General features: G+C 45.4%; 1 protein-coding gene across 15 annotated transcripts in view; it reads left to right on the top strand.

Moving 5' to 3' along the window:
* LOC309360591 (methyl-CpG-binding domain protein 1-like) overlaps positions 1 to 25254 on the top strand; it is a 142988-nt gene that overhangs the window by 94941 nt on the left and 22793 nt on the right. For 12 of the 15 annotated variants that reach the window (XM_081895199.1, XM_081895193.1, XM_081895204.1 and 9 more), the window contains 4 exons: positions 4331 to 4546; positions 5410 to 5520; positions 6331 to 6450; positions 8227 to 12212. In XM_081895199.1, coding sequence (XP_081751325.1) covers positions 4331 to 4546; positions 5410 to 5520; positions 6331 to 6450; positions 8227 to 8688 — 909 coding nt within the window. In that variant the 3' untranslated portion in view covers positions 8689 to 12212. Of the gene's footprint in view, positions 1 to 4330; positions 4547 to 5409; positions 5521 to 6330; positions 6451 to 8226; positions 12213 to 25254 lie in introns of those variants that run through there. The other 3 variants (XR_014164226.1, XM_081895197.1, XM_081895196.1) reach the window with 1 other exon arrangement.

Here is a 25254-nt window from a genome sequence, read left to right as displayed (position 1 = left end):
TGCATTTAATTGCTTCAAATTCCTGCCCAGAGCCTCATAGTCTCTTTTGATCTTCTGGAGGCTATTGCTTGTAGTCTCATTGGTTCCCACATGAACCAAGAGGAAGGGGTATTTGTCAGTGGGTTTTATGATTCCTTGCAGTCGTTCAGTTACATCTTGGATCTTAGCCCCGGGGAGACAGCACACTTCCCGAGACATCTTGTCAGGCCCACAGATCACTGCTTCTGTTCCCCTCAGTAGGGAATCCCCTATCACCACTACACGCCTCCTCATAGGTCTGGTCGGGGTTCTTCCGTGAGCTGTCCGTTTCAAGGTCGCCTGCACGTTCCCTGAGGACTGACTTTGCTGCTCGTCTTCATATACCTGATCGACTGTAATGAGGGAGAGATCCTCAAATGGAGTCTGCTCTTCGTCTTCCATGCTAGGGGAGAGGACCTCAAAGCGATTGTGTATTTCTAAACAATCAGAGCGAACCCTGGACCTCCTGCTTCTTTGAGTCACATTTCTCCATATATCTGGCTCCTGTGTTGGTGAACTAGCCTCCTTCTCAGGGGAGTCCCCTGTCTCCTCCTTGGTGGAGACGGTGTGCTCTGTTGCTTCCAAGAAGAGCTCCAGCTCTCTAATTCTTTGGAGTGTAGCTACACGTTCCTCCAGTTGCTGGACTTTGTCTTCTAAGAGGGCAATCAACATGCAATTGCTGCAGGTAAAGCTGCCTGCAACCTTTGGCAAGATGGCAAACATTGCGCAGGAACTGCAGCTGTTCCCTCACCCTCCATCTTGAGAACGTGTCGCTGGGGGTGACTACAGCGGTCCTCCATCATAAAAAGCGTGAAGACAGGACAAATAACTCGCCCCCCAAATAAACTAGGTCTCCTCCAACAAACGTTTGAGACTAGCTCCCCTAAATCTAAAAGATGGATCAAACTGCCGCTGCCCTGCAAGCTCTGATAAGCTCCTCCCACAGCTAATCACCTGCCTCAACAGAAACCCTGCCCCCTCTGACCTTTGCACAGGGAGAGCAGCTAATCAGCCACAAAGAAACACAAAGAGTCGTTAACTGAGATCCCTTTATACCAGTTTTATGGGGGAACTAGTTCATCAGCAGGCTCGAATGGTGAAATGGAATCTCCATGTTCAGAGGCAGTACCTCTCTAAGTACCAGGTGCTGTGGACAAACAGCAGGGGAAGGCTGCTCGTGAGTTGCTCTGGGCACCTGCCTGGCAATGTGAGAATAATGCAATTGCCAGCCTGGCAGACCAGTTTCCAGGTGCTCATGGGCTGCAATTCCCATCCCCTTAGCACATCCATGTGATGCTGGGGCTGATGGGACTTCTAATATGAAACATCTGGAGGGCACCAGGTTGCCAAAGGATGAGTTAGATGGTTCTGTTGGTTTGATTCCAAGTACTAAATTATTTCTGCTAATTCTTGGTACTTTAAACATTAATGCGATGTGGCAAAAATTACTGCTTAAAGGCCACTGGCTGCCATGTGCAGCTGTTCTGACTCAGTCTGAGAGTGGCATTCAACATTTGTGTTAGTGCAAGGATTCCTTCTAGTGCAGCCCCCTCCTCACCAGCCTCTCGCTGTCCCATGTGTGCCCTAGAACATATTTAGAGGTCCATAGGAGGGGAGGGGGGGGACATTCCATTGATCGTGGAACATTTCCCATAACACTGTGTTGACTGTAAGTATCAAGGAGTGGCATGCAAGCAAGTGGACGGTAGCAGCTGAGCGGGGTGGAGCTCCCTCTTCCTCCTTCCTTTGTGCCTGGGGTGCCAGGGATGGAACCAGCTCAACCCCTCTGCCAGGCACAAGTAGTCTGTTCCTCTTTTTTCGGCAGGCAAGTCATTGTTCTGAGCTTATTTCCAATGTTGATTTGAGGCCTAATTCCAGGAGGCCTGACCATCATTTATGCAGATTTTCAGACACTTCAGATACTTATTTTTTGCAACTGCTGTGTTAAAAGGTTAAGCCTGAGATGCCCTTGCCCAGACCACTTAAAGATATTTTGATGACTGAACAGGGATTTGAACCAGGTCTGCCCACCAGGGATTGATGTGTAGTTCAAGGAAAGTTGCTAGTTAGGAATTGAGCATTACAATATTGTTTGTTGCTCTGGCATCATCAGCAAGCTCTGCTATGCACATGTTGCAGTTATTTTCATCTTTCTTAGGGCAGTGGGTTTATGACCTGGCCCACCTGGATCTCCTGCTGGGGCAGAATAGCTGAGTGAAGTGCTGCTGTCCATTTTAAGTATTGATGAAGGGTCTCAGGGCTGATTTTTATTTAAATCGACAGAAGGCTGCAAGGTGAGGGGAATAAGATTGTGCATCACAATGTCTGAATGGAAATGAGAATTCTCTCTGGCGGAGCTAGTTTGCAATGAGCCCGCTATTGTCGTGAACCCAGTAAAGGAATCCCTTCTGGTCCTGCTCCAGTTCGTCTTCCTCCAGTGGAATGGGAGTTGACTCTCCCAATGTGCCTACTAGTGTGGTGGCATTTGGCAATGAGAGAGGCAAAGCATAGTGCTTCAGCACCCACAGATCAGCTGGGAGCACATCCTTTCTGTTGATGGGTCTATTTGCAGGAAGCTTGGTCAACTCATGAGTCTCTACCGTACCTCAGAGCTAGAATGGCAAGAAAGTGGCTCACAGAAAAAGTCCCTAAGAGGGAAGGCTGTGTCACACGTGCTGGGATACAGTGATGCTCCCAGATTTCTGGGCAATGAGAGCAAGAGGCACGTAACTTGTAAAAACCTGCATTGAATCAGTGCTTGACCACCACTCTCACACCCTGAGTATACAGGGTGGACAACATGCATTTTGCAAAGCACTCTAAGTCTTCCAAATCCTACTTTTACTTTGTTTTGTCAAACATGATCCTAGCGTTTCTGGTTGCAGTGAAGTTTGAAAACGTAACGGCAAAAATATCAACAGCACACTGTCTTGGGGTCCCTATATTGAATTTTCAGGGCATTCTGAAGTTTTAGCTTTCTGTAGCAAGCTTGTATTAGAGTAGATGCACAGAGTGTTGTCTGCTGCTAGCCAACCAACTGTGAGCTGTGTTAAAACTTGGTGCAACTAAAACGTTTGTGGCAGCTTCTCAAGTGCCTGTCGTGACATAACCCTTCAGTACAGTGTTTCCCAACTTTTTTTGACTGTGCCCCCTTTCTGACCTTGTTTAAGAATAAGAATTTATTTATACCCTGCCTATTTGGACTGTAGCACTACCTGTCCTGAAAGCTGCTATTTAGGAATTGAGCCCTGCACCCCTCGGCAACATCTGAAGGCCCCGATCTGCTAGGTGCTGGGGTGAATTGCACCCTGCGCCTGGCGGAGTCAGGCCCAGGCTGCCACCTGGCCCAGCATCGCCCTCTCCCACTGTAAACCAACCAGGACAGTTCCAAGAAAATGCACATGGCAAAAAGAAGCACTAGGCCACCCTCTGGTGGGCTGCCCCCTTACCTGCTTATGATTGGCCAAGCTGATAGCCAACCAATCAGATTTAATAAATAAAAATAGCCCCCCCTTTTCTTCTCATTTCCCTCTATGGCCTCCTAGCCTTGTGCTGTGGCCCCCATATATATCCTGGGGGGGGGGCAGGAGGCCATATAGCTCCCATTAGGAAACACTGGTTTAGTCCATAGAAGTGAACCTGGTCAGATAAAGCATGCATTCCTGTGGTGCACAGGTTGAAACAAGTTTTCTTTGGGCCCTCCTTGGATGCACAGGAGCAGGAGTGAGTGCAAAGATTCTCAGGTACTCTGCTTAAAAAAATTCTGTGTTGTGGGGGCAGAAAGGGGGGGCTGGTTCTGCAAGCTGAATGAAGTTACACAAATGAATCAAATGAATTTGCTTCACATTGGCCACAGAGGGCAGGCATACTCTACATACTCTATACGTAGAGTATAGGAGCATCCTCCCAACTCCAGTGACTGGAAGCAATGCTTTTATCAATGCCTCTGGTTTTTTAAAGCTTTAATCTCTGTAGCCATAGGGGTTGAAATCTTCATGAAGCCTAATTCTGTACCTGGCACCCAAATGCCACAGTGGTTTGATGCAAAGACACCTGGAAGACACCTGTCATACCTGAGTAGCAGAGCAGAGACTGTGCTTGCAGTAAGATCCAGGTTCCCTCCCTGGAATCTCCAGTTAAAAAGATCCAATGACAGCTGATGAGGAAGTGGCTGCCCATCTCGGCCACTGACAGTCAGAGCAGACCATGCTGGACTAGATGGGCACACTGGGTCTAAGGCCACTTCCTGTGCTCCTAATCTAAACCTGCCCCTTCTCCTCTCCCTCCTGCCCCCAACCCCTTGTTGCTGCAGGAGTCTCCTTCAAGCAGGGAACAGATGCATTTGCCCAGGTTGCAGGGCCCAGAGGAGCCGGAACAGCAGCCAGTAGTGAAGTGGAAGAAAGAGCCAGAGATGAGTGGCTCAATTTTGGCCCAGGACTTGGCTAAGGACCGCCCCATCCTGCCGCATGTCAAAGAGGAGGCAGAAGTACCTCGACACCCCACCCCACCCTCTCAAGTCCTGGTGAAGGTGAGTGAGTGCGTTCTCTCTTGATCCTTCCTCTCCTGACAGTTGAAATGCCCAATACTGAAGCATTTCTTACACGGAGCACCGGATCCTTTTTTTGGAAACAAAGTCTTGAAGTTCTAAAGACTTGACAAATAAGCTCGGTGAACATCCTTTGGGGAGGACGTTGCAGAGGACGAATGTCAGCATTCAGATAGTCTGGCTCTTTATTCATATGTCAGGATAGAGGGCTCCAAATCAAGGAAAGATCCCCCTGCTTTGCCAAACAGCAGGAATTAAGCTTCCAAAAACCTAACTCGATGTTAAAAAGGTGCCCAGACCTTGAGACATGCCTCATCCTGTTCCTCCTTGGCTGCAACCCTGCAGGCAAAAAGGGGGAATTCTTCCCCAGTAGGCTCAGTGACCCAGCAGCCTGGACACTGAATTTAGAACTGGAGGTGCCCCCCCCCCGGCTTAATAACTCAGACCAATCATTTTTAGCAGCAGAAATTATTTGCAGTAGTAAAGGAACAGCAAAAGAGCACCTTGGAGGTTTGGGGTGCTCTTCAGAGTTGATGTGGCAGTTGATGTAGAGGGCTGGAAGAAAGGTGAAGTCCCATCCCCGCATTGTTGGGATTTTGCCTCTTGTTTTTCAAATGTATGGTGGGGAGGTTGCAGAGAGGCTTCTTGTCCTGTGCAGTGCATGTGGCTCCTTCTGTTGCCCATTTATTCTGACCAACAAAGCTACTAATATAGCAAAACAGGGATTGAACCATAGGAACCATTGTAAGTGAGCGTGTGGAGTGAGAGCACATTCCACATCTGTACAGAATGAAGCGCATAGCCTTTAATACACTCTCTCTTTACACTCTCATGTTTCTGCATAGCAATCCGACACCAGACTACCTGCTGTCAACCTCCTCATTGCCACCTCTCCTGTTGACAAACAGGAGCATGCAGAACCGGAGGGGGACTGTCGGCCATCAAATGATTCTCGGGTAAGCCCACATTTTCTTCTCGCCTGCTGACCTCGAATGTTCCTGCTTTTGGCTCATAAAACTTTAAAGCACCGCTCTTTTTAGTGTTTTTAATACAGCTTGGAATCAGGTTGGTGACGTTCATCAGAAGGTTTCCAAATGCTGCTGTTATGTTAAAAGAGATCCAGTATACCAAAAAAGAAATATGAAATCCTAACACCTGGGCTGTAGGGCTTGAGTGTTCAAAATCACCAGTGGTGTGTGCCTCCTTCCCAAATATTGCTGTTTTTATTCCTTATATATATATTTATACCCCACCTTTTTTCCTGATGGAACTCAAGGTGGCTTGCAGATAAAAACAAGAATTGCTAAAAACATAGAAGCTAGTTTTGATCCTTGGGTTCACAACCACTCCTTTGTTTTGGACATCTCCACAAAATGCTTGTTTAGTCCCTTCCTTCCATGCTTCCAGTAAGGAAAGCCCACAACTATTGTTACTCCTCCCCCATTTTTTAATGCATGAAGCTTAATCAAAACTTAATATGGTTAATTGCCAAGGCTGTTAGTCACATTGGCTGCAGTCATGACTTGGTAAGGACAATGTCACAAAGAACTGAGCACCACAGCAAGTTGACCACAAATTCATCCTGGCCTTGTGCTGCAGCAGATGTAAAAAGAGTTGCTGCCAGCAACAAAAACGTTTCTAGCCTTGTATCTTAATATCACCGCTGTCCATGGTCTCCCATCCTTCCCTGTATGTCAAGTGGTGCTGCTCGCTCTGTGGGAAGTTTCTGAATATTAAAAAGCTCCATGTCTTTTCCTTTCCTCCAGGTCTCAGCAGGACTTCCCCAGTGTAAGAGGGGGCGGGGAGCGCAGGGCAAGGAGCTGGTGGTTCTGGATGATGAAGATGACGAAGAAGTGGAACACCTGCAGCAATTGCGTCCACCAGTGGTGAGTGATTAAGTTGTTTGGGGCAACTGGTAAGATTCCTGGGCTCTTTGACTTAGGGAGAAGAGAAGGCTTACTTTGTAGAACTGGACTCTGTTCCACATGCTGGCAGGAACAATGCAGTGAGTGTGGCAGGCATGGAGGGAGAGGTCTTTTGGTGCAATTTATACGGCATCCCCATTGCAAAAACCACATTTGTAGGTTCATGCCATTTGCAGAAGTGTGATATAGTTTGAGATTGATTGATTTATCTATCTAAAATATTTCTCTACTGCCCTTGAATTCAGAATGTCTGGCGCCTTTTGTGATAGCTAATAAGAAAGGCAATTAGAAAAGCAATTAAGCAGTAAATGACCTCAAAAAGACCTGATCTCAAAATGACTGCAATAAGTGGTCAAAAGTCTTTGCCAGGCGCTTAAGAGATGCTGGTGTAGGGGCCAGGCAAGCCTCCCTGGAGGGCAGGGAGGGGGGGTTGAATTCCATAAACAAGACACCACTGCAGCAAAGGCCTCTTCCCCATGGGAGGAACTCTGAAGAACATCTCAGTGTCTGAGCAGGCTTAATGGGAGAAGTCAAGGTCCAGGTCTCAGGGCATATAGGGCTTTAAAACAGGGATGGGGAACCTGTGGCTCTCAAAATTTTGGTGGAATACAACTCCCATCATCCCTCACATACAGCATGGCTGTAGCTGATGGGAGTTGTAGTTCAACAATCTGTAGAAGATCACAGATTCCCCATCCCTTCTGTAAAGATAAGCACCAGTACTTCAAATGGTGCTCAGAAATGGACCAGACTGAGTGAATCTCTTGAAGCCTTAGATAGATACGTTTCTAACATCTGTTCCTAGTAAATAGCTTAACAGCCGTGTTTTGAACTAACTGCAGTTTCCATGCGCCAGATAGTACTAAAATGTGTTCTAACGTGGAAGTTTTCAGGGCAGGGCTAAAGCTTGGCTTTCTCTTTGGAGAAGAGATTTCAGCTGTCACACCACTCTTGGCCAGTGGAGGATGATCTGTGCCACTGAGAGCACTTGGACTTCTAGTGACAACAGTGTGGCTGGATGTGCACCTGCAGATTGCAAGCCTTATCAGGGGGAGTGCAGTCCCTGCTAGATTTGGTGGAACATGACCTTCCTGGACAGAGATGCCACCCACTGACATTACTTCAGCTTTGTTGTGACCAGTCGATTATTGCAGATGGGGGAATCATCTCTTGCAACGACGCATTTTTCATCTCCTGAACCCGGACAGAAAACTACCTTCTGCTCGGCGGAATAAGCCAAGGGCAAGGATTGAGAGGGCAAGTGTTAGGCCATAGTCCTTTGGGTCCCCTGTCCACATCCTCAGGAGCATGGTCTCTAGATGGTGCTCTAGACACATCTGTAGGCTGAATTACTGAGATCCCGTAGCCAAGTCTTCTGCCTCTTCTGTAAACAGAAATGTATCACTTTCTATGAAATATTTTGCTCTGCACCCATAGCACTGTCACACAACTGGAAATGCATCTGGAATTGAGGGGACTAGGTAGTATCTGTTGTGAATGGGGGGAAATGGCAACTCATGTAGGGATTTTTGGGTGGCAGGAGTGCTGGGTTTGGGGGCAGTTGCATACTGCCCCCTTTTCCATCGGAGTCCCAAACTTTGAGCCGGTAAGTGCAATGAAGCACATTTTGCTACAGCCCTCACAAAACAGCTCAACTCATGGGGGCCACGTTGCTCCTATGTTGTGAAGGAGAGAGGGAGATGGGATGAAGCCATTCTTTTGTCTCTCCTTCCACAGATAATGGAGATTTATAGCCTGGGTGGTGCGCAGCCCCTTGCCCAGTTGGACAGCGTCCTGCATGAGTTCTTGGCTGAGCTGAATGAGATCCCTCTCCCTGCTCACTGGGAGGTGCTGTCTCCGCTTTGCGGCCCTGACCTGCGTCTCGTCCAGCGTTCAGAACACTCCACCATGTCCTCAGCTGTCATCTACATCCGCCCAGGCCTCTTCTTCCATGTGGTGGTGCGAAACCTGCCCGTGCCCCCTGAGCACGAACTCTATGCCAGCCACCCTGCCCGCCTCACCACGGTGGACGAGGTGGTGGAACTCATCTGCGACCTGGAGGCCTATCGGCTCTGCTCTGGTTGGCCTGCAGGCTGGCACGCCGGTGAACGCTCCGAAGCCTGTGACGTTCTTGTCTATTCTGGTTGCTGCCCACAGTGCCGGCTCAACCCTTGGCCATCAGGGAGAGGCACTCGCTGAGAACTGAGTTGGGAGGGGGGATTTAGGGAGAGGACTTGGCCCTGTGGGGCAGTGAATGGAAAGAGGTTTTATTTTGACACTGGAAATGGCTTGGAATATCTAAAGGGATCATTCCTTGCCATAAATAGCTTTATATTTTTTTCTCTCTTGTTCAGTAGCTTGGCACAGAAAGTCCCATTCCTCTTGTTGTCTTCTGCCTCTCTCTACTGGTGAGCTGCTTCTGTGTTTCTGGCACAGAGAGACATTCCTCTCAGAGACTCGATTCCTGTCTTCAGTCGCTTGCTTGTCTCCTGCCAGAGAGTTGCAGTGGGAGCTCAGGGTCCATTGCCGTAGCCTGTGCTGCTCCCAGTTCCCTGTGCTGGCACAGCCTCCCAGGTTGATGTGGAGGCAGCTTATGTATCAGGGTGGACCTTTCTATCCATTGCTCCCACTTGCCTGCCCCGCTCAATTTAGCATTGTCCTGGCGACTCCTAGACCTGCAGTATGGTCATCTCCAAACACAGGAAGCGTGGGATTTAAGCAAAGCATCTCTTTTGCTATCTCCCCCTCTCTCTAAAAAAAAGTTCCTCTGGCTGGGACCTGCCCCTTCCTGCCCCAGATCCAGCTAAAACTTGGAATTGCCACTTCAGGCATGTCTTTCCTTTGTTTCAAGGTTGCTGAGTTCAGATGAGTTATTCTGTTTCTGAGGACCAGGAAGATTTTTGTTTCGGGCAGCGGGAAAGACTAAATGGATGTCGCTGGAGTGGAGGCTGAGAGATTCTGGGCTGTCCTGTTCAGGGAAAGTTCTACAGAAGCCATAGCTGCATGTCACTTGCTGACTCCTGGTTTTGTCTTGTGTCTTCCTTCAGTGTGGTGGTGGTGGCAGCAGCAAATGCCCCATAGCCTTTCCCTTGTTCCTCTCACCGTCAGTTTTTGTGTGTGTGCTGCTTTTCCCTCAGAAGAAAATAATGAAAGTATTCGGGGGGGGGGGGGGAATAAATCAGAACTGGTCTCTATTTTTTTTAATGTATTAAATTTTTTAATAAGCAAGCTCTGCTTTGGTTTCCATGTCTCCCTTCAGGTGAGAACAGGAGTGGTGAAGCTGTCGCCTGGATCCTGCTCACCAACCACTTCCAAATCGCCTGCCCGCCCCTGTCTCTGCAGGTCCCTTTTCAGACTCTGGTGCACCCCCATTGCTTAAGAGGTCTTGATACTCAGGAAACTGGAAGCAGCCCTCCTTTCTTGTTCCTGAGCACTAAGACCTTCTCATAGAAGCACTGCACTAGTGGGAGATGACATGCCTTGGAAAGGTAAAAAGGTGGGGCTTTATTCCCCATCACGGGGTGGGGGGTGGGGAGGGTAGAAAGGGAAGAGAGGTTTGGGAAAAGTGAAGTGCAAACCGTAATGTGACACATCCCTACTGACAAATGCACACTTCATTTGCTGAATTCCAAACTCCTCTATTTTGCAATGCTTTGTTTTTAGGAGCAGGCTTCCAGTCACCAGGGAAGGACTACAGGAATGTCTTCCATGTCCTGATCTCTTGTGTGCATATCATGTGGCCTTTGGGGGGGCGTTCAATGGCATTGGAGGGGCCTCATGACTCCTTGCCACCTGGTGCTGCCTTCCTCCTCCCAAAGTTTTTTTGGGGCTGGCTGCCGTTTTGCCATTGCTGGTGCCCAGAAAATAGTTGCCCACTGCTGAGACTTTTGGACAGGAATGGGAAAGCTGTAGCCATCCATATGTTATGGGACTGCAGCTCCCTTCAGCCCTGTCTATTGACCCTGAGGGCTGGAGCTGAGGCCAGTTGAAGTCCAACAGCAGCTGGAGGAGCACAGCTTCTTCATCCTTTCATAAGCACTTTTTCCACACTTGGCTTCCAGGCAAGCTTGAGTCTTACAACACAAAATTGATCATTTGTTGGCTTCAGGATATGCTGCCAATAGGAGAGTGTCTGTGTGTGTGTGTGTGTGTGTGTCTGTCTGTCTGTCTGTCTGTTTGTTTGTTTGTCTGTCTGTCTGTCTGTCTGTCTGTCTGCCTGTATGCCTCATGTTCTCTCCCCCCCACTCACCTCCCCAGAGCTTGAATAGAAAATGGGCTCTTGCATAAAGAGACACCAGAACCAAGGTATCCCAAATAATGCTCTGAAAGTAATGAGCAGAGCACCCTGTCTCCTTTCCTGAAGGATGTTTGTCCCATTTCAGAACCAGTGGACCTGGCTAGTATGTGGCCAGAGTATGTAGCAGAAGTAGGAAGGGCTGGCCAGAACTATGGACACTCTCGCTTAACAAATGAAAATAAAAAGTAGCCTAACTATAAAGCAGATGTGTACATCTGTGTTGTTCAGCTTCTGTTATTTACAGAAATGATTTCTTCCTTGAGTACTTTAACTCTTACAGCTGGGGAAAGAAGTGTTAAGTGAGGTATGGAATACACATTCACATTTCATCTACTTTAAAAACCCCTTTTAGTCCAGCTGTACTTGCAACCATTGCCTTGTCTACTCATTAACGAAGAGAACTAGTGAGAAGATCAAGACATACGTGGCAAGTCTGCTTACACATCTGAATTCAGTGGCTTCCTCCAACTGCTGTCGACAGCATTTCAAACTTGTGTCCAGCAGTTGGAAGTCTAGAGCAGTAGAGTGGAAGGACCTTTCTTAGGCGATGGGCCACATTTCCTTGAGGGAATCTTTGGGGGTCACATGGGGGGGGTAAGGCCAGAACTGGCAATGTGCCCATTTGCTTTCTGCCACCCCTTTCCCCCTTCACCATTTCTGTTCCAAATCCACACCCACCATCTGATGCAGCAATTAGGCTTAGGAAAAAATACCCCATTTGCCAATTAGAATTTTTTTAAGAATCGCTATACAAGAGAGAGTTCTGCATCCAGCACTGATTTCAGTACTTACATTGTGTCCCATTTTATTTCTTCATTGTAAAGTGTATTTGCTTGAGGTCTCACATAAATTTTCGGCTTGGACAAAGGGTGAGTGTTAAATTATTTCTTCCCTCACTTTGACATCTTGAACCCGTCACTCAGACAACCAAGGAAAATAGATGTGATCTATGCATTGTTGTTTTTTTTATTACATTTCTATACTCCTTTCTTCCGAGGAGCTCACAGGAGCATAGCCACTTCTCCCATCACCTCCATTTTATCTCACAATAAACCTGGGAGGGAGGGAAAGAAGTAGGTCAGGCTGAGATGCAGTGAGTGGCCCAAGGTCATGTGTAGAATGGCTGCGGTGGATGGAGTGGAGAGAATATTAAATGGGTGGCAGCACAACTGTAAGAGCAAAGGAAAATATAAACCACATAACTCCCAAAAGCAAACTGCTTAGCAGAAGCAAAGAATAATTCTATAAGGTCAAGTCATAATTTATTTGAAGAGCCATAAGGTGAAGGCACTTAAATGCTGGCCAGAATAGAGGAGGAAGGGGCAAAGTGTGGCCCTTAAATGTCAACAACACCAGCAAGTACCACTTGATTGCAATTGTTATCTTAATTCAGTTTTGCACTCATATTAAAATATTTTCAAAACAACCAGTTGCTTAGTCATACCTTATTTTCTTTAGTGCCACATCATGCTTAAAACCAAATTAAATAAACCAAACTCTGATTGTGAACTTCAGTCTTGCTGTGATGTGACTTGCTTCAGACACCCCTCCTTGAACCCCCTTTTTGTTTTAGGCAAAACATCTTGTACTCATAATCTTACACTTTGCTCTGCTTTCACAGATTTCTCTGGGAGCGCACACACAGGGAGCCCTGTGGAGAGTACTTGGGGGGGGGGGAGGTAAGTGGAGAAAGTAATCAAATGAAGCTGGGATGTAGATTATTCTTTCTGGAAGCAAATTACTTAAGGCCTAGATTCAACTAACCTTCATGCTAGCAAAACATCTTCCTTGCATTCAGTCCCCATCTTTTCCAAGTAGAGCTCAGAATGTCCCCTATTTGAGACTCTGGAGACCTGCTGCCAGTTACTGTAGTTAATACCAAGCTTGGGCCAGTGCCTTAGTATAATGCAGCTTGCAATCTAATTGTTTCACTTTATTGTGCACTTGTCAGCCCTCATCTGGTTCACTGTGTCCGGTTTTGGGTGCCATGCATTAAAAACACATTGCGAAACTATACTAGAAAGTTAGCAAGGGGTGGCACCAAAGTGCAAATGACCGCAAGTTCTCGGTTCCTTTGGGGGCAGCTGTAAGTTTTCACAACGTTAACTTGGTTAACTACCGGTATATATTTTTGGCTAAAAATGGAGGGCTCCTCTAATTGTCAGACAAGGTGTATTGCTAATGGGGGATTTCCTCCCAATGCAAATGCCAGTTCTGCAAGGGAGGAAGGACTTCAATTCCCCATGCACACTGCAGTCCAGCTGATGGAATTTCTATTCTAAAAAAACCCTTGGATGTTAAAAGACAACACCTAATTTAGCCCTCAAGGCACAGGTACTGGATAAATATCACCATGGCTATATTTATATCCAATAAAACTAAATTAGCAAACAAGTTTTCAAGTTTATTTTTGATGCTGTGTGTTTAATATGAAGTCAGTGATGGTTACAAAATTATTTTTCAGAGATTGTTACCTTGCCTTATTTATAAACAGTTTTATAATGAACCACTTGCATGTATATTTATTTAAGGTGATTTAATAAGATTATGGAAAAAGCTAGAGAGTTCCAGAAAAACATCTGCTTATGCTTCATTGACTACTCAGAAGCCTTTGACTGTGTGGGAGTGCCTGATCACCTCATCTGTCTCCTGAGAAATCTCTATGTGGGACAAGAAGCTGCAATTAGAAATGGATATGGAACAACTGATTGGTTCAAAATTGGGAAAGGAGTACGACAAGGCTGTATATTATCTCCCTGCTTACTTAACTTATATGCAGAATTCATCATGTGAAAGGCTGGACTGGATGAATCCCAAGCCGGAATTAAGATTGCCAGAAGAAATATCAACAACCTCAGATATGCAGATGACACAGCCTTGATGGCAGAAAGTGAGGAGGAATTAAAGAACCTTTTAATGAGGGTGAAAGAGGAGAGCGCAAAATATGGTCTGAAGCTCAACATCAAAAAAACTTAAGATCATGGCCACTGGTCCCATCACCTCCTGGCAAATAGAAGGGGAAGCAGTGAGAGACTACTTTCTTGGGCTCCATGATCACTGCAGAGGATGACAGCAGCCACAAAATTAAAAGACGCCTGCTTCTTGTGAGAAAAGCAATGACAAACCTAGACAGCATCTTAAAAAGCAGAGACATCACCTTGCCAACAAAGCTCTGTATAGTTAAAGCTATGGTTTTCCCAGTAGTGATGTATGGAAGTGAGAGCTGGACCATAAAGAAGGCTGATCACCAAAAAATTGATTCTTTTGAATTATGGTGCTGGAGGAGAGTCCCATGGACTGCAAGTAGTTCAAACCTATCCATTCTGAAGGAAATCAGCCCTGAGTGCTCACTGGAAGGACAGATTGTGAAGATGAGGCTCCAATACTTTGGCTACCTCATGAGAAGAGAAGACTCCCTGGAAAAGACCCTGATGTTGGGAAAGATGGAGGGCACAAGGAGAAGGGGACGACAGAAGATGACATGGTTGGACAGTGTTCTCGAAGCTACCAGCATGAGTTTGACCAAACTGCAGGAGGCAGTGGAAGACAGGAGTGCCATGGGTCACGAAGAGTCGGACACAACTAAACGACAATAAATTTCCTATTACATTGTGAACATCTCACACCCTTGAGTGTAATCTGGATTTGCCCCTCTGTGAAAAAGATGGCTGTGAAAAATGAAGACTTCCCACTGGAGGAAGAGGGCCAGGTGGAAATCTTCACCAGTTCCCTCTGCAGCACTATTTTTCTTGCTGTTCCAGATCTCCTGAAGAGGCTTTTTGTGGGGCTGACGGGAGAATCTAAATATTACTGGCCCACACAATATAACTGAGTCCAACACAGTAAGTTTGCTGTCTGTAGATGTGCATATGAAATTAGATGGTAAATTTTATTGGGAACATTCTCTTGATGCAGAAAACATTAATTTACAAGCAAATAGTCTGAAAGATTAAAATTCAGTTGTTAGCATTTTTTTTTAAAAAAAGAAGTAGTTGTGAGGGTGGATCCAAATCTGGAAAACTGGGGCAGTATCATGACATGTATGTGGAAGTTTGGGGCTTTTAACTTAAAAGCACAGAGTCTTGCCACTATTTGTCGTCCTGGTTCAAAATGTGTGTGGGACGAACGTCAGCTGGGAGAGTAGAGATTGAGGATTCCTTGACTGGCGCAGTCAGTTTGGGACGTCCATTGGCTGGGATGATGGAGTTTGGTGTTTCCTTCAATGAGGCAGTGAATTTTGGGAGACCATTTTCAGGGAGAGTGGAGCGTGCAGGCTCCTTGATTAAGATGGTAGGTTTTGGGGGAGCCTTGACTGGGATCATGGCTTTTGTTGGCTCCTTAACTGGGACAGTAGGTTTTGGGGGACCCTTTGCTGGGAGAGTGGTTTTCGGCCGATCTTCTTTCAATGAGGTGTTGGTAGGTTTTGGATGTAGTTTTGTTGCTGGGACGAGTGTCATAGGGGTGATTTGATCCTTCTTCATTGGGGGGGTGGTAGGTTTTGGATGAAATTTTGTTGCTGGGACCAGTGTCACAGGGGTGATTTGATCCTTCTTCATTGGGGGGGTGGTAGGTTTTGGATGAAGTTTTGTTGCTGGGACGAGTGTCACAGGGGTGATTTGATCCTTCTTCATTGGGGGGGTGGTAGGTTTTGGATGACGTTTTGTTGCTGGGACCAGTGTCACAGGGGTGATTTGATCCTTCTTCATTGGGGGGGTGGTAGGTTTTGGATGAAGTTTTGTTGCTGGGACGAGTGTCACAGGGGTGATTTGATCCTTCTTCATTGGGGGGGTGGTAGGTTTTGGATGACGTTTTGTTGCTGGGACCAGTGTCACAGGGGTGATTTTTTCAAGATCACAGTGTGCAACATATTGTTTCATTTCTTGTCCCTTGCAATATTTTCCCCAAGCTCTCCTGTAATGAGAAACCCTTGGTCAAACAACTCAAAAGATGCATAATTAGGGAGACAAAAGTGCTGCTCTTGCTCCTGCATGAATGCCATAAAACAAGTGTTTATGCTATAGTTGGAATATTTTTGTCCATTGCTGTTTGGGTAGGGTTGGTACCCAGGGCAAATCACACTCAATTGCCCACTTGCCTGCCTTTCTGTGGGGCTCTCCAGGGCACTCACTGTATAGGGCCACCTCCTGCTGCTGCCCCCACTCTCCATCCTTCCTTCCTAATTAAAATAGTTTTGCTGCCATGCTGGGCTCATCCACATTTTAGCTTGGCCTGCCACTTTCCCCTGGGAAAAGCTGTTGTTTCCTGCAGAATTGGAACAAATGCCAGTCAGGTTTTCTGTGGATTGATTTTTCTTCTAATACAGCAATAAACAGCAGGTTTTTCCAGGGAAAGTGGTGGGCAAACCAAAAGCCTTTTGTACTTTAGGGTAAAAAACATGTAACAAGTAGATGTACTCTGAGGAAGCCAGTTCCTTCCTAGGAATGCTGCATTCTGGGTGAGTGTCTATACTGTATGCTTTGCTGCTGCAGCTGGAAAATCTTTTCAAGAATAAAACCAAACTTTTGACTTTTTTAAAACAAAAATGTCTAGCCCCCATGGCAAGGTGGCAGCAGCACAGCCACCTTGCCCAGAATGCAGCACTCTGAGGAAGAACAGGCTGCGTTAGCAGCAGCAAAATGTTTTTAAATCTAGGGCGAGAGGAGTAGGAGCAGCAGTCCCCCACCTTGGCAGCTCTGCATAAAGCTCCCCCCCCCCAAAGCATGGGACTTGGGACATTTGTCCTGATTTGCCACACTGTGGGAACAGCATTGGTGGCACTCATTTACAGAGTTGGATGACATCTCTGGCTCAGCTATCCTTTATGTTCTTAGCTAAGATCAGGCACAGATTCTCTTCCATTGTAGGTGATCTCCAATGCATTATTTCCTTGTGTTATGATTTCCGCATTAATTTCAATGGATTTATTCTGAGTAAATATGTTACTCTGAGTAATATTCTGAGTAAAATATGTTTATTAGCCACTTTTTCTCCAAGGAGCTCATGGTTCTCCCCCTCCTTATTTAATCCCCACAAAATCCCAGGTCCGGCACTTTAGTCACTACACCACACTGGTTATCGACTTGGTGCAGACAACCTTGGTGTCTACAGTCAGAAGCAATGTCCCACCTTTTGCCAAAGTTCCCAGCTCAGAGGATAGGCATATACATCTTCCTTGTATGTGTCTGAGGACGTGGGGGAAAGAACAGGGTTGGTGACAACCATAAATAAGGATTGGCTCCTAAGCCTAGACAAGATCTCCAGGCACCTATGGAAAAAGATGGGTATCTAGCAGAATTTGAAGTCACATAGGTCTATCCTGCAGCTGACCTAGATAAAGGCTATCTGTTTACCATGCTTTGAAGCCCTTCTTTCCTTGCACGACCCTCTTTGCACAGTCAATGTCATCTGTAATGTTGTCATCCTGGAGAGCTGAAGGAAAGATGAGAGTCGGGGGAGGGGGAAGAGTCGGAGAATGAGCTGAAAAGTAATTATCATTAAATATATGGTGTGAGTTAACTAATGAGAGAAGTACCCTCATGTTTAGGTTGCAGCAAGCAGAAGGGACTATCGTAGAAAAGTTGTGATAGACTGTTGAATAACAATTGGTCAGAAAGTTGATCTAACGCCCAAATAGCAGGGTATACATGATAAAATTATTATTTAAAAAATATTATTCTAAGTGTTTTCAGTGGGGAGATGAGCTTTCCTTCTCCCAATTTATGTCATCCTGAGTTCAAAGTGCATTTGATCAAGGGGAGCCAATGTGGTGTCCTCCAAATGTTTTGAGCCATAAATCACTCCCATCACCCCTGATCTTTGGCTATGTTGAGGAGCTGAGAGGAGTACGAAGATAGTACTTTTTGTCCGATTACTTTCTGCTGATTGGGGAACAAAAGTTCAGCCCGTGTGAATCTTGATATCCCCTGCTCCAGTCTTTGCCAACCCGTTGTCCTCAAGATGTTTTGGAAGACATCTCCTATCTAGCCAGGCTGATAGAGCTGTCATCCAAAACTTCCGGAGGACTACAGGTTAGCAAAAGCTGTCCCACTTTATCCTTATTACACCCTGATTACTTACAGGGCTAGGAAGCCAAGAACTTACTCAATCTTTTCAGAGGCATGGACATTGTATGTGAGCTGCTATGCATGGGCAAGGTTGACGGGGTGCTCCAGGATTTCCTGCACCATTGCAAAGGATCTCTGGAGCTCTTCTTCCTTGGCATTGGGCCCATCAACAAGTGAGAGTCAATATGGGAACTTCACTAGTGGGCCCCTTGACAAGTCTGGGGCAGCTCTGCTCCCTCACCAATCTCCAGCACTGGCTATATTTCCATCCAGAAGCCACAAGCCCACAAAAAGTGGATTGAGGTTGTAAGGATATAACTTCTTACCACCACAACTCAAGTTACAATGGTTGCGCGTGTCCAGGGTCTTGGCATCTCTGCACCACCACCTTCCACTGAGTAAGAAGATCCCATAATTGCTGGCCGTTGGCCCCACGTTAAGGGCTGATGTGTTGAAGCCACTTGTGTGAGACACCAAACAAATCCCTAGAGGCAGGAGCAAACAGATTTAAGTTCACCTGAGGCAGGTAAAACATCTCAACTTTGGATTACTCATTGTACAGAACTGGAGCGGGTCCCAGACGTAACATTTAAGATAGGCTCTTACAGATTGATGAGTTATTTAAAAGGCTGCTGTTTTGAAAATCAATTGACAAATATTACAAATGTTAAGGAAGGGTAATGGAGGGGATTAGGCAGCTGCCCCTGGATAATAATTTTGGGTAGCCTAAAGGGAAGTAAACACTGTATAGAAATAGATGAAATTCTTACTCATGATATGAAATTGGCATATAGTTCTTGAGTTGGGTGACAAGAGTTCAAATCATCACTCATCCACAATCATCACTGGGTGACTTTAGGCTAGCCACAGTCTCTCAGCTTAACCTACCTCACAGGGTGGTTGTGAGCATATCATGGAGAGGGGAGAACCATGTCAAATGTAGTTAAAATCTGCATGACACAAAGAAAGTGGATAGAGAAAGATCCCGTCTCCCCCAACACTAGAAGTTGTGGTCATCCAGTGAAGCTGAATGTTGGAAGATTCAGGACAGATTTTTTTTTTTAAAAAAAGTACTTCACACAGCACATAGCTATAATTTTGAACTCGCTCCCCCAGGAAGCATGATGGCCACCAGCTGACATGGCTTTAAAAGAGGAATAGACGAATGTGTGAAGGCGGAAAGAGATCCCAAGGGCGGCTAGGCCTTGTGGCTTCACATCACAGTCCTAGGCAGCGATGCTCCTGAATGCTGGAAACCACAGGAGGGGAGAGTGGTGTTCTTGCGCTTGGGTCCTGCTTTCAGGTTTCCCACAGGCATCAGGTTGGCCACTGTGAGAAGAGGATGCTGATTGGATGGTCCAGCCAGGCAATATTGGACTGCAGGGGCTACTGATCAGGGATGGGTGAATCTACTGATTTATCATTTTTTCCAATCTACAGTTCAGTTTACCACATTTCATAGAATCATAGAATTGGAAGAGACCACAAGGGCCATCGAGTTGGAAGAGACCACAAGGCACCATCAGAGCACTCCTGACATATGGTTGTCAAGCCTCTGCTTAAAGACCTCCAAAGAAGGAGACTCCACCACACTCCTTGGCAGCAAATTCCACTGTCGAACAGCTCTTACTGTCAGGAAGTTCTTCCTAATGTTTAGGTGGAATCTTCTTTCTTGTAGTTTGGATCCATTGCTCCGTGTTCGCTTCTCTGGAGCAGCAGAAAACAACCTTTCTCCCTCCTCTATGTGACATCCTTTTATATATTTGAACATGGCTATCATATCACCCCTTAACCTCCTCTTCTCCAGGCTAAACATGCCCAGCTCCCTAAGCCGTTCCTCATAAGGCATCGTTTCCAGGCCTTTGACCATTTTGGTTGCCCTCCTCTGGACACGTTCCAGTTTGTCAGTGTCCTTCTTGAACTGTGGTGCCCAGAACTGGACACAGTACTCCAGGTGAGGTCTGACCAGAGCAGAATACAGTGGCACTATTACTTCCCTTGATCTAGATGCTATACTCCTATTGATGCAGCCCAGAATTGCATTGGCTTTTTTAGCTGCCGCGTCACACTGTTGGCCCATGTCAAGTTTGTGGTCAACCAAGACTCCTAGATCCTTTTCACATGTACTGCTCTCAAGCCAGGTTTCTACGTCTTCATTCACTTAAATAAACCCTGAAGAATCACCAGCATTTTAGAGCACATTTCTCCTAATAAGCACATTTTATAAGCAACCTTGGCTAATTTATTTTCATGTATATACACATTTTTAGGCTCACTTTGCCCAACATAAGCTATTTTGTACTCATTTGTCAGTTGTAGAACTGCAATGCAAAATTTGGAGAAGTGCGAATTTCTCAGGCTGGCTGCTATTTGGTTCACATGTTTGGGGAAAGTGCAAGTGAAGTATGAGTTCTCATTATAATGTGAACCCAACAAAATTTCTGCCCCCTCCTCACCCACAAATCTACATTCCTGCATGTACCCATGCACACACAGAACAATACAAGGGACACTCACATTCTTCTATTCTGGTGCCCGCAAAGCCTTCCATGCCCTCATCCCTCAGGATGGCTGCCAGTTTGCATCTCTCCATGATGATGGCATCATTCTTGGCTGCTATGATGCCAAGGAAGAGAAGAGCCAAGCTGGGTGTCACCATCTTGACAGTGGCAGCTATGCAAATACAACACAGTCCTTTATACCCTGCAAGGCAGAGGAGGAGCTGCCCAATAGACTCTTGATGGAATAGGCTAAATGCTAGTGTCACCTTAACCCCTGGAAATGGCAAGTTCCAATCACTGAGTCCTAGAACACACATCCACTCTGTCAAAACTCACACAGTCAAATGCATCAGTGCTTCTCTGCTAAACAACCCCAAGTGATTGTCATGTAAGGCAATCCCAAGACTGGCCAACCCATTGAGCATTAGTCCTACTGGACCTTGTACCTTGTAGAGGGAGATTGTAGCAAGTGTTAATTGTCATGTCACTCACACTGCTGCTGGGGCTTGAAAACCCAACACTTGCCAAACATCTCGGCCTTGTGCAACTGTTAAAGAGATAAAAGGCCTAAAGTAGAATAAGCTGCTAAAGTCTATATTAGGACAGCAAATTAAAATGCATGGCCAAGTATGAATCCCCCCAAGTTTCTTGCATAGCTTCAGCATCTGTTTATGACACAGGTCCTCGCCTCTTTAACAGGTATGCTGTATGTTGACAGGTGGAGCTTGTCCCGCAAGAAAAGGCAAGGTTGTGCAAAGATGAAGGGCACTATATGCCCTGACTGTTCTGCACAAAATAATCTCACTCCCAAGAGTGTGCCAGCATATAGGGTGGGGATCTCCACTCAAGCCATGTCCTAATTGGCTGGAGCTGCTGCTCAAGTTCCTTTCAGGTGCCATTACCCCGGGGTTGATTTGATCCCACAAGCTACATTGACTACAGACTGATGCATGTTACAATAAAACAGCATAGACAATATAATATTGCCAAACCAAAATGACATTAAAATCAATCAGAAAAACATCAAAATACAGCAAATTGACAAAAAATCATCACATCAGTGAGGGCAGGGCACTCAACTCCCATCTCCAGTTAGCCAAAAGCTTTGGTCAAGGCATATGTTTTTAGCCATCAAAGTCAGCAGCATCTGGATCTGCATTGGGAAGTCCATGAGGAGAGCATTTCATAGTTAGCATCCCAAAATCCAGAAGGCTTTCTTATGAGTTGATGCATAGTGAGGGATGAGAGAAAAAAACAATTCCATTCACATTTAAAGGTGAACCTACCAAAGTTTTACTTTCTAAAACAATACACACACTGAAACACAGCCACCCTTCAAAATTTACGCTAGAGTAAAGTGTTTACAAAATGCATATATTCATGCACATAATATATAAAATACATTATATTGGGGATATTGCTTTGCAAAAATGTGTACATTAGGCAAAATTGCATACAATTTTATATTAAGAGAACTTTGCATTAAAATGCTGAGGTATTTCCACATGGACTTTAACAAACAAACAAACCTATACAGAAACATGGAGAACTGAACTTCAGATTGGAAAAAAAAACAGAAATAGGGAGAAAGCAAAACTGACAGATTCATCCATACCTATGTGTAACACATTTGCCATTTTTATTTTGCTCAGTAGAGATATGTATTTCCTTGGAGGGAGTCAAAGCAGTTGAGAGAGCTGATTTTCAGTGGAGGAAAAGGGTAAGAAACCACACTTCCCCTTGTCCTGGGTTTCCAGCTCAGGTTTCATTCCCAGCTGCTGAAGAAATGAAATCAAAGGAAAACCTCCTCAAAGACCACTGTGTTACATAGAATGAGGATTTCTGTCCATATTGACACATCCTGGCTGGCCCTGCGATTAAACAGAGTGAGGCAGTTGGCTCAGGGAGATGATCTGGTGTGTCATGCAACAGCAGCAAATGGTGGCACTTTATAAACTGGGGTGGTTGTTGTTGTTTAGTTGTAGGGGAGATGAATTTGGAATTTTCAGTCTTTTTTAATAATAATTTTTATTAAGAATTTTACATTACAAGAAATAAAAAAAGAAAACAGAAAAAATAAAAAATATCCAACAAAACTTGTTAAAAATAATCAATCTTTTCATCTCCTTATTTTTCATTTACTTGTTTCTCGGACCTCCTCGTACCACCCTTTTTTGTATTCCAAATCAAATTATTAATTCAACAATTTCTTTCCCTCTTTTTACTAGCCAGATCTTATTCTTAAATTATTATAATCTTAGATTTTTACTTATATAAACCCATTTTTTCATATTCCTTTAACCCATCACAGCTAGAAACCACTTAGTTCCAATCCAACATTATTCTAAAATTCCTTAATTTTACAATATCTCTGTAAATAGTCTTTAAATTTCTTCCAATCTTCCTCCACTGACTCTTCTCCCTGGTCTCGAATCCTGCTGGTCATTTCCGCCAATTCCATATAGTCCACCACCTTCATCTGCCATTCTTCCAAAGTGGGTAGATCTGGAATTTTCAGTCTTGGGTGCATGTACTTTGCCTGAGAAAGTGCAATGTCTTATGCTAGCCTCTTTCATGGGTACAAAGTGCAGCAGTTTTCCCCATGACAGATTGTGATGTAATGTGTACAACTTCTTACCTCTCTTGTACAATACTTGTTTTTGGTAAAATACTAAACCCAGGAGCCATCAGGTGTAACAATCCTCATCTTTTAACTACAATTAATAGATGGAGAGTGGGCAATGGGAGGATCAGAGGACAGAGCTTCTAGAGAGGCTTGAGCCTGAGGATGGGGAACCTGCAAACCATGGAGACCTTTAAGGCAGGGACGGGAAACCTGAGGACCTCTGGATATTGGTGGACTGCAACCTGAATGCAGAATCACTGGGGCTGATGGGAGTCAGAGTCCAACCACATCTGGAGGGCACTACAGGTTCCTCATCCCTGCTTTGTCTGCTGAATTTCTCTTTGAGACATTAACTATGGATTGATAATTCCCCGATTGAAGGATGGAAAGAAATTCTCTTGAGAGGGAAGAAGGGAGAGAGCTTAAGGGCAGAATGGTTCTACAGAAAGGAGAAGCGGTGGGGAGAGAAGGCCTGGCATGTAGTGCTTGCATGTCTGAACAGAGGGACCTTAAGCCTTGGGGATAGCAGCTTTGGGCACTCTTGGGTTAAGAGGAAGAATCCCGGAACAAGGATTGTTCAGCCAAGGTTTTGTTGTTGCCTCATGGAGGCAGCCAAATCTGCTGGGGAGAGAATCAGCCCAATGGGCACAAACAATGGCTCTGATGACCCAAGACTCTGGGATAGTTCTGCATGTCTTCAAATGACAGCAAACAGGGCAGGGCTAGGCAAGCACCGAGGTAGGGGCTGTATGCAGTTGCAGCCATGCATCTTTCTTTCCTCTTCCTCTCCTAGATGGAATCCACTAAACTAAACTCCCTAGCTTTATGGGACACCCGGTGATGTGCCATGTTAGCCTTGCCAACTGCAGAGAATTCCAGAATATGTTCTGCTCCCTTTTTCTCCCCTTGTTCTCCCCCTTTCTTTAGCCTCTGCCACTCATTGTTTCGGCAAAGCCCTCCTTTTTCTCTCATTGCCTAGTTAGAATCGCTTCCACCAGCTGCTCTGGCTTCTGGCCAGCATACCTCCAGTCTAGACCCTTCTCTTCCTCACCATATTATTGGTTCTTTCTTTTGCCTTGTCCTTGGACTCATACTTTGCTGAGGTTCCTTTAGGTCAACCCTTCAACTAAGGAAGGCAACAAATGAAACTTTGTGATGCCAGTGATCGACTGTCCCTCCCTTCATATCCTTCCAGTGTTTGGCTACTGTGAATGGAGCTGACACATCCAAGGGTGTCTGTTCCAGACCCCACTTTGCAGGTGTAAATAAATGTAACAAAACTAACTGTGTGGATGCTTAAAAGCTTTGGTGACACAAATACGTATTTCCATGTTTTTCTTGATAACTGGAATCATTTGTGCATACCACACAATGTTTGTTATGTCATGTTCTTTTTCCAGCTCAGTTTTCACTGTCTGGAATAAGAGATTTTGTGGGGTGTTTATATGCTATATGGTTTGGAATCAGACTCTAAAATAGACACAAGATCTAAAGTACACACAAGATCACCTCCAGGTCAAATAATTCTGGATCCACACGTCCTTCCACAGTGGGGACCTAGTTTTCTGGACGGGAGTTGATCAGACGGGAGTTTGCCAAACGCACCTTTCTCTTAGAACATTTCTTCCTTTCGTCCTGAGCTCCAGTGTATTCAAAGCCCATAACACCTTTGGTAAAGGCTGTTCTCCAGCTAGATCACTCGCAGACCAGTGTTTCCCAAATGTTGGTGTTTAAAGATTTTTAAAGATTTGCCTTGAGAGGGTTTTTAAACCTCTTTTTTTGACCACCAGCATTACGCTTTCCATTTTAAAATTTGGAATAGAGTAGTTCTTTTGGAAGATGATAATCAGGCATCCATGACCAGTCCAACCAAGTTGATGTTGAAGAATCATTGCTTCAACACTGCTGATCTTTGTTTCTTCCAGTACACTGGCATTGGTTCGCCTGTCTTCTCAAGTGATGTGTAAAATTTTTCAGAGACACCGTTGATGGAATCTTTCGAGGAGTTGGAGATGGCGTTTATAAGTGGTCCATGTTTCACAAGCATATAGTAAGGTTGGTAGTACAATAGCTTTGTAAACAAGCATTTTGGTTTCCCTGCGAATGTCCTGGTCCCCAAACACTCTGCACTTCAATCAGGAGAAAGTCGCACTCATGTTGACCCTTGTGGAAAGATAACTGCCTAGGTAGGAGAAGTGATTGATTTGTGGTGCTTCAGGGGGGTTGTTTTGTGCTTGTTGATGCAGCACTTTGGTTTTTTGGATGTTGAGTGATAGC

This window comes from Podarcis melisellensis, assembly GCF_964234715.1.
Source record: "Podarcis melisellensis genome assembly, chromosome: 17".
NCBI lineage: Eukaryota > Metazoa > Chordata > Lepidosauria > Squamata > Lacertidae > Podarcis > Podarcis melisellensis.
This window is presented reverse-complemented; position numbering and strand designations above follow the sequence as displayed.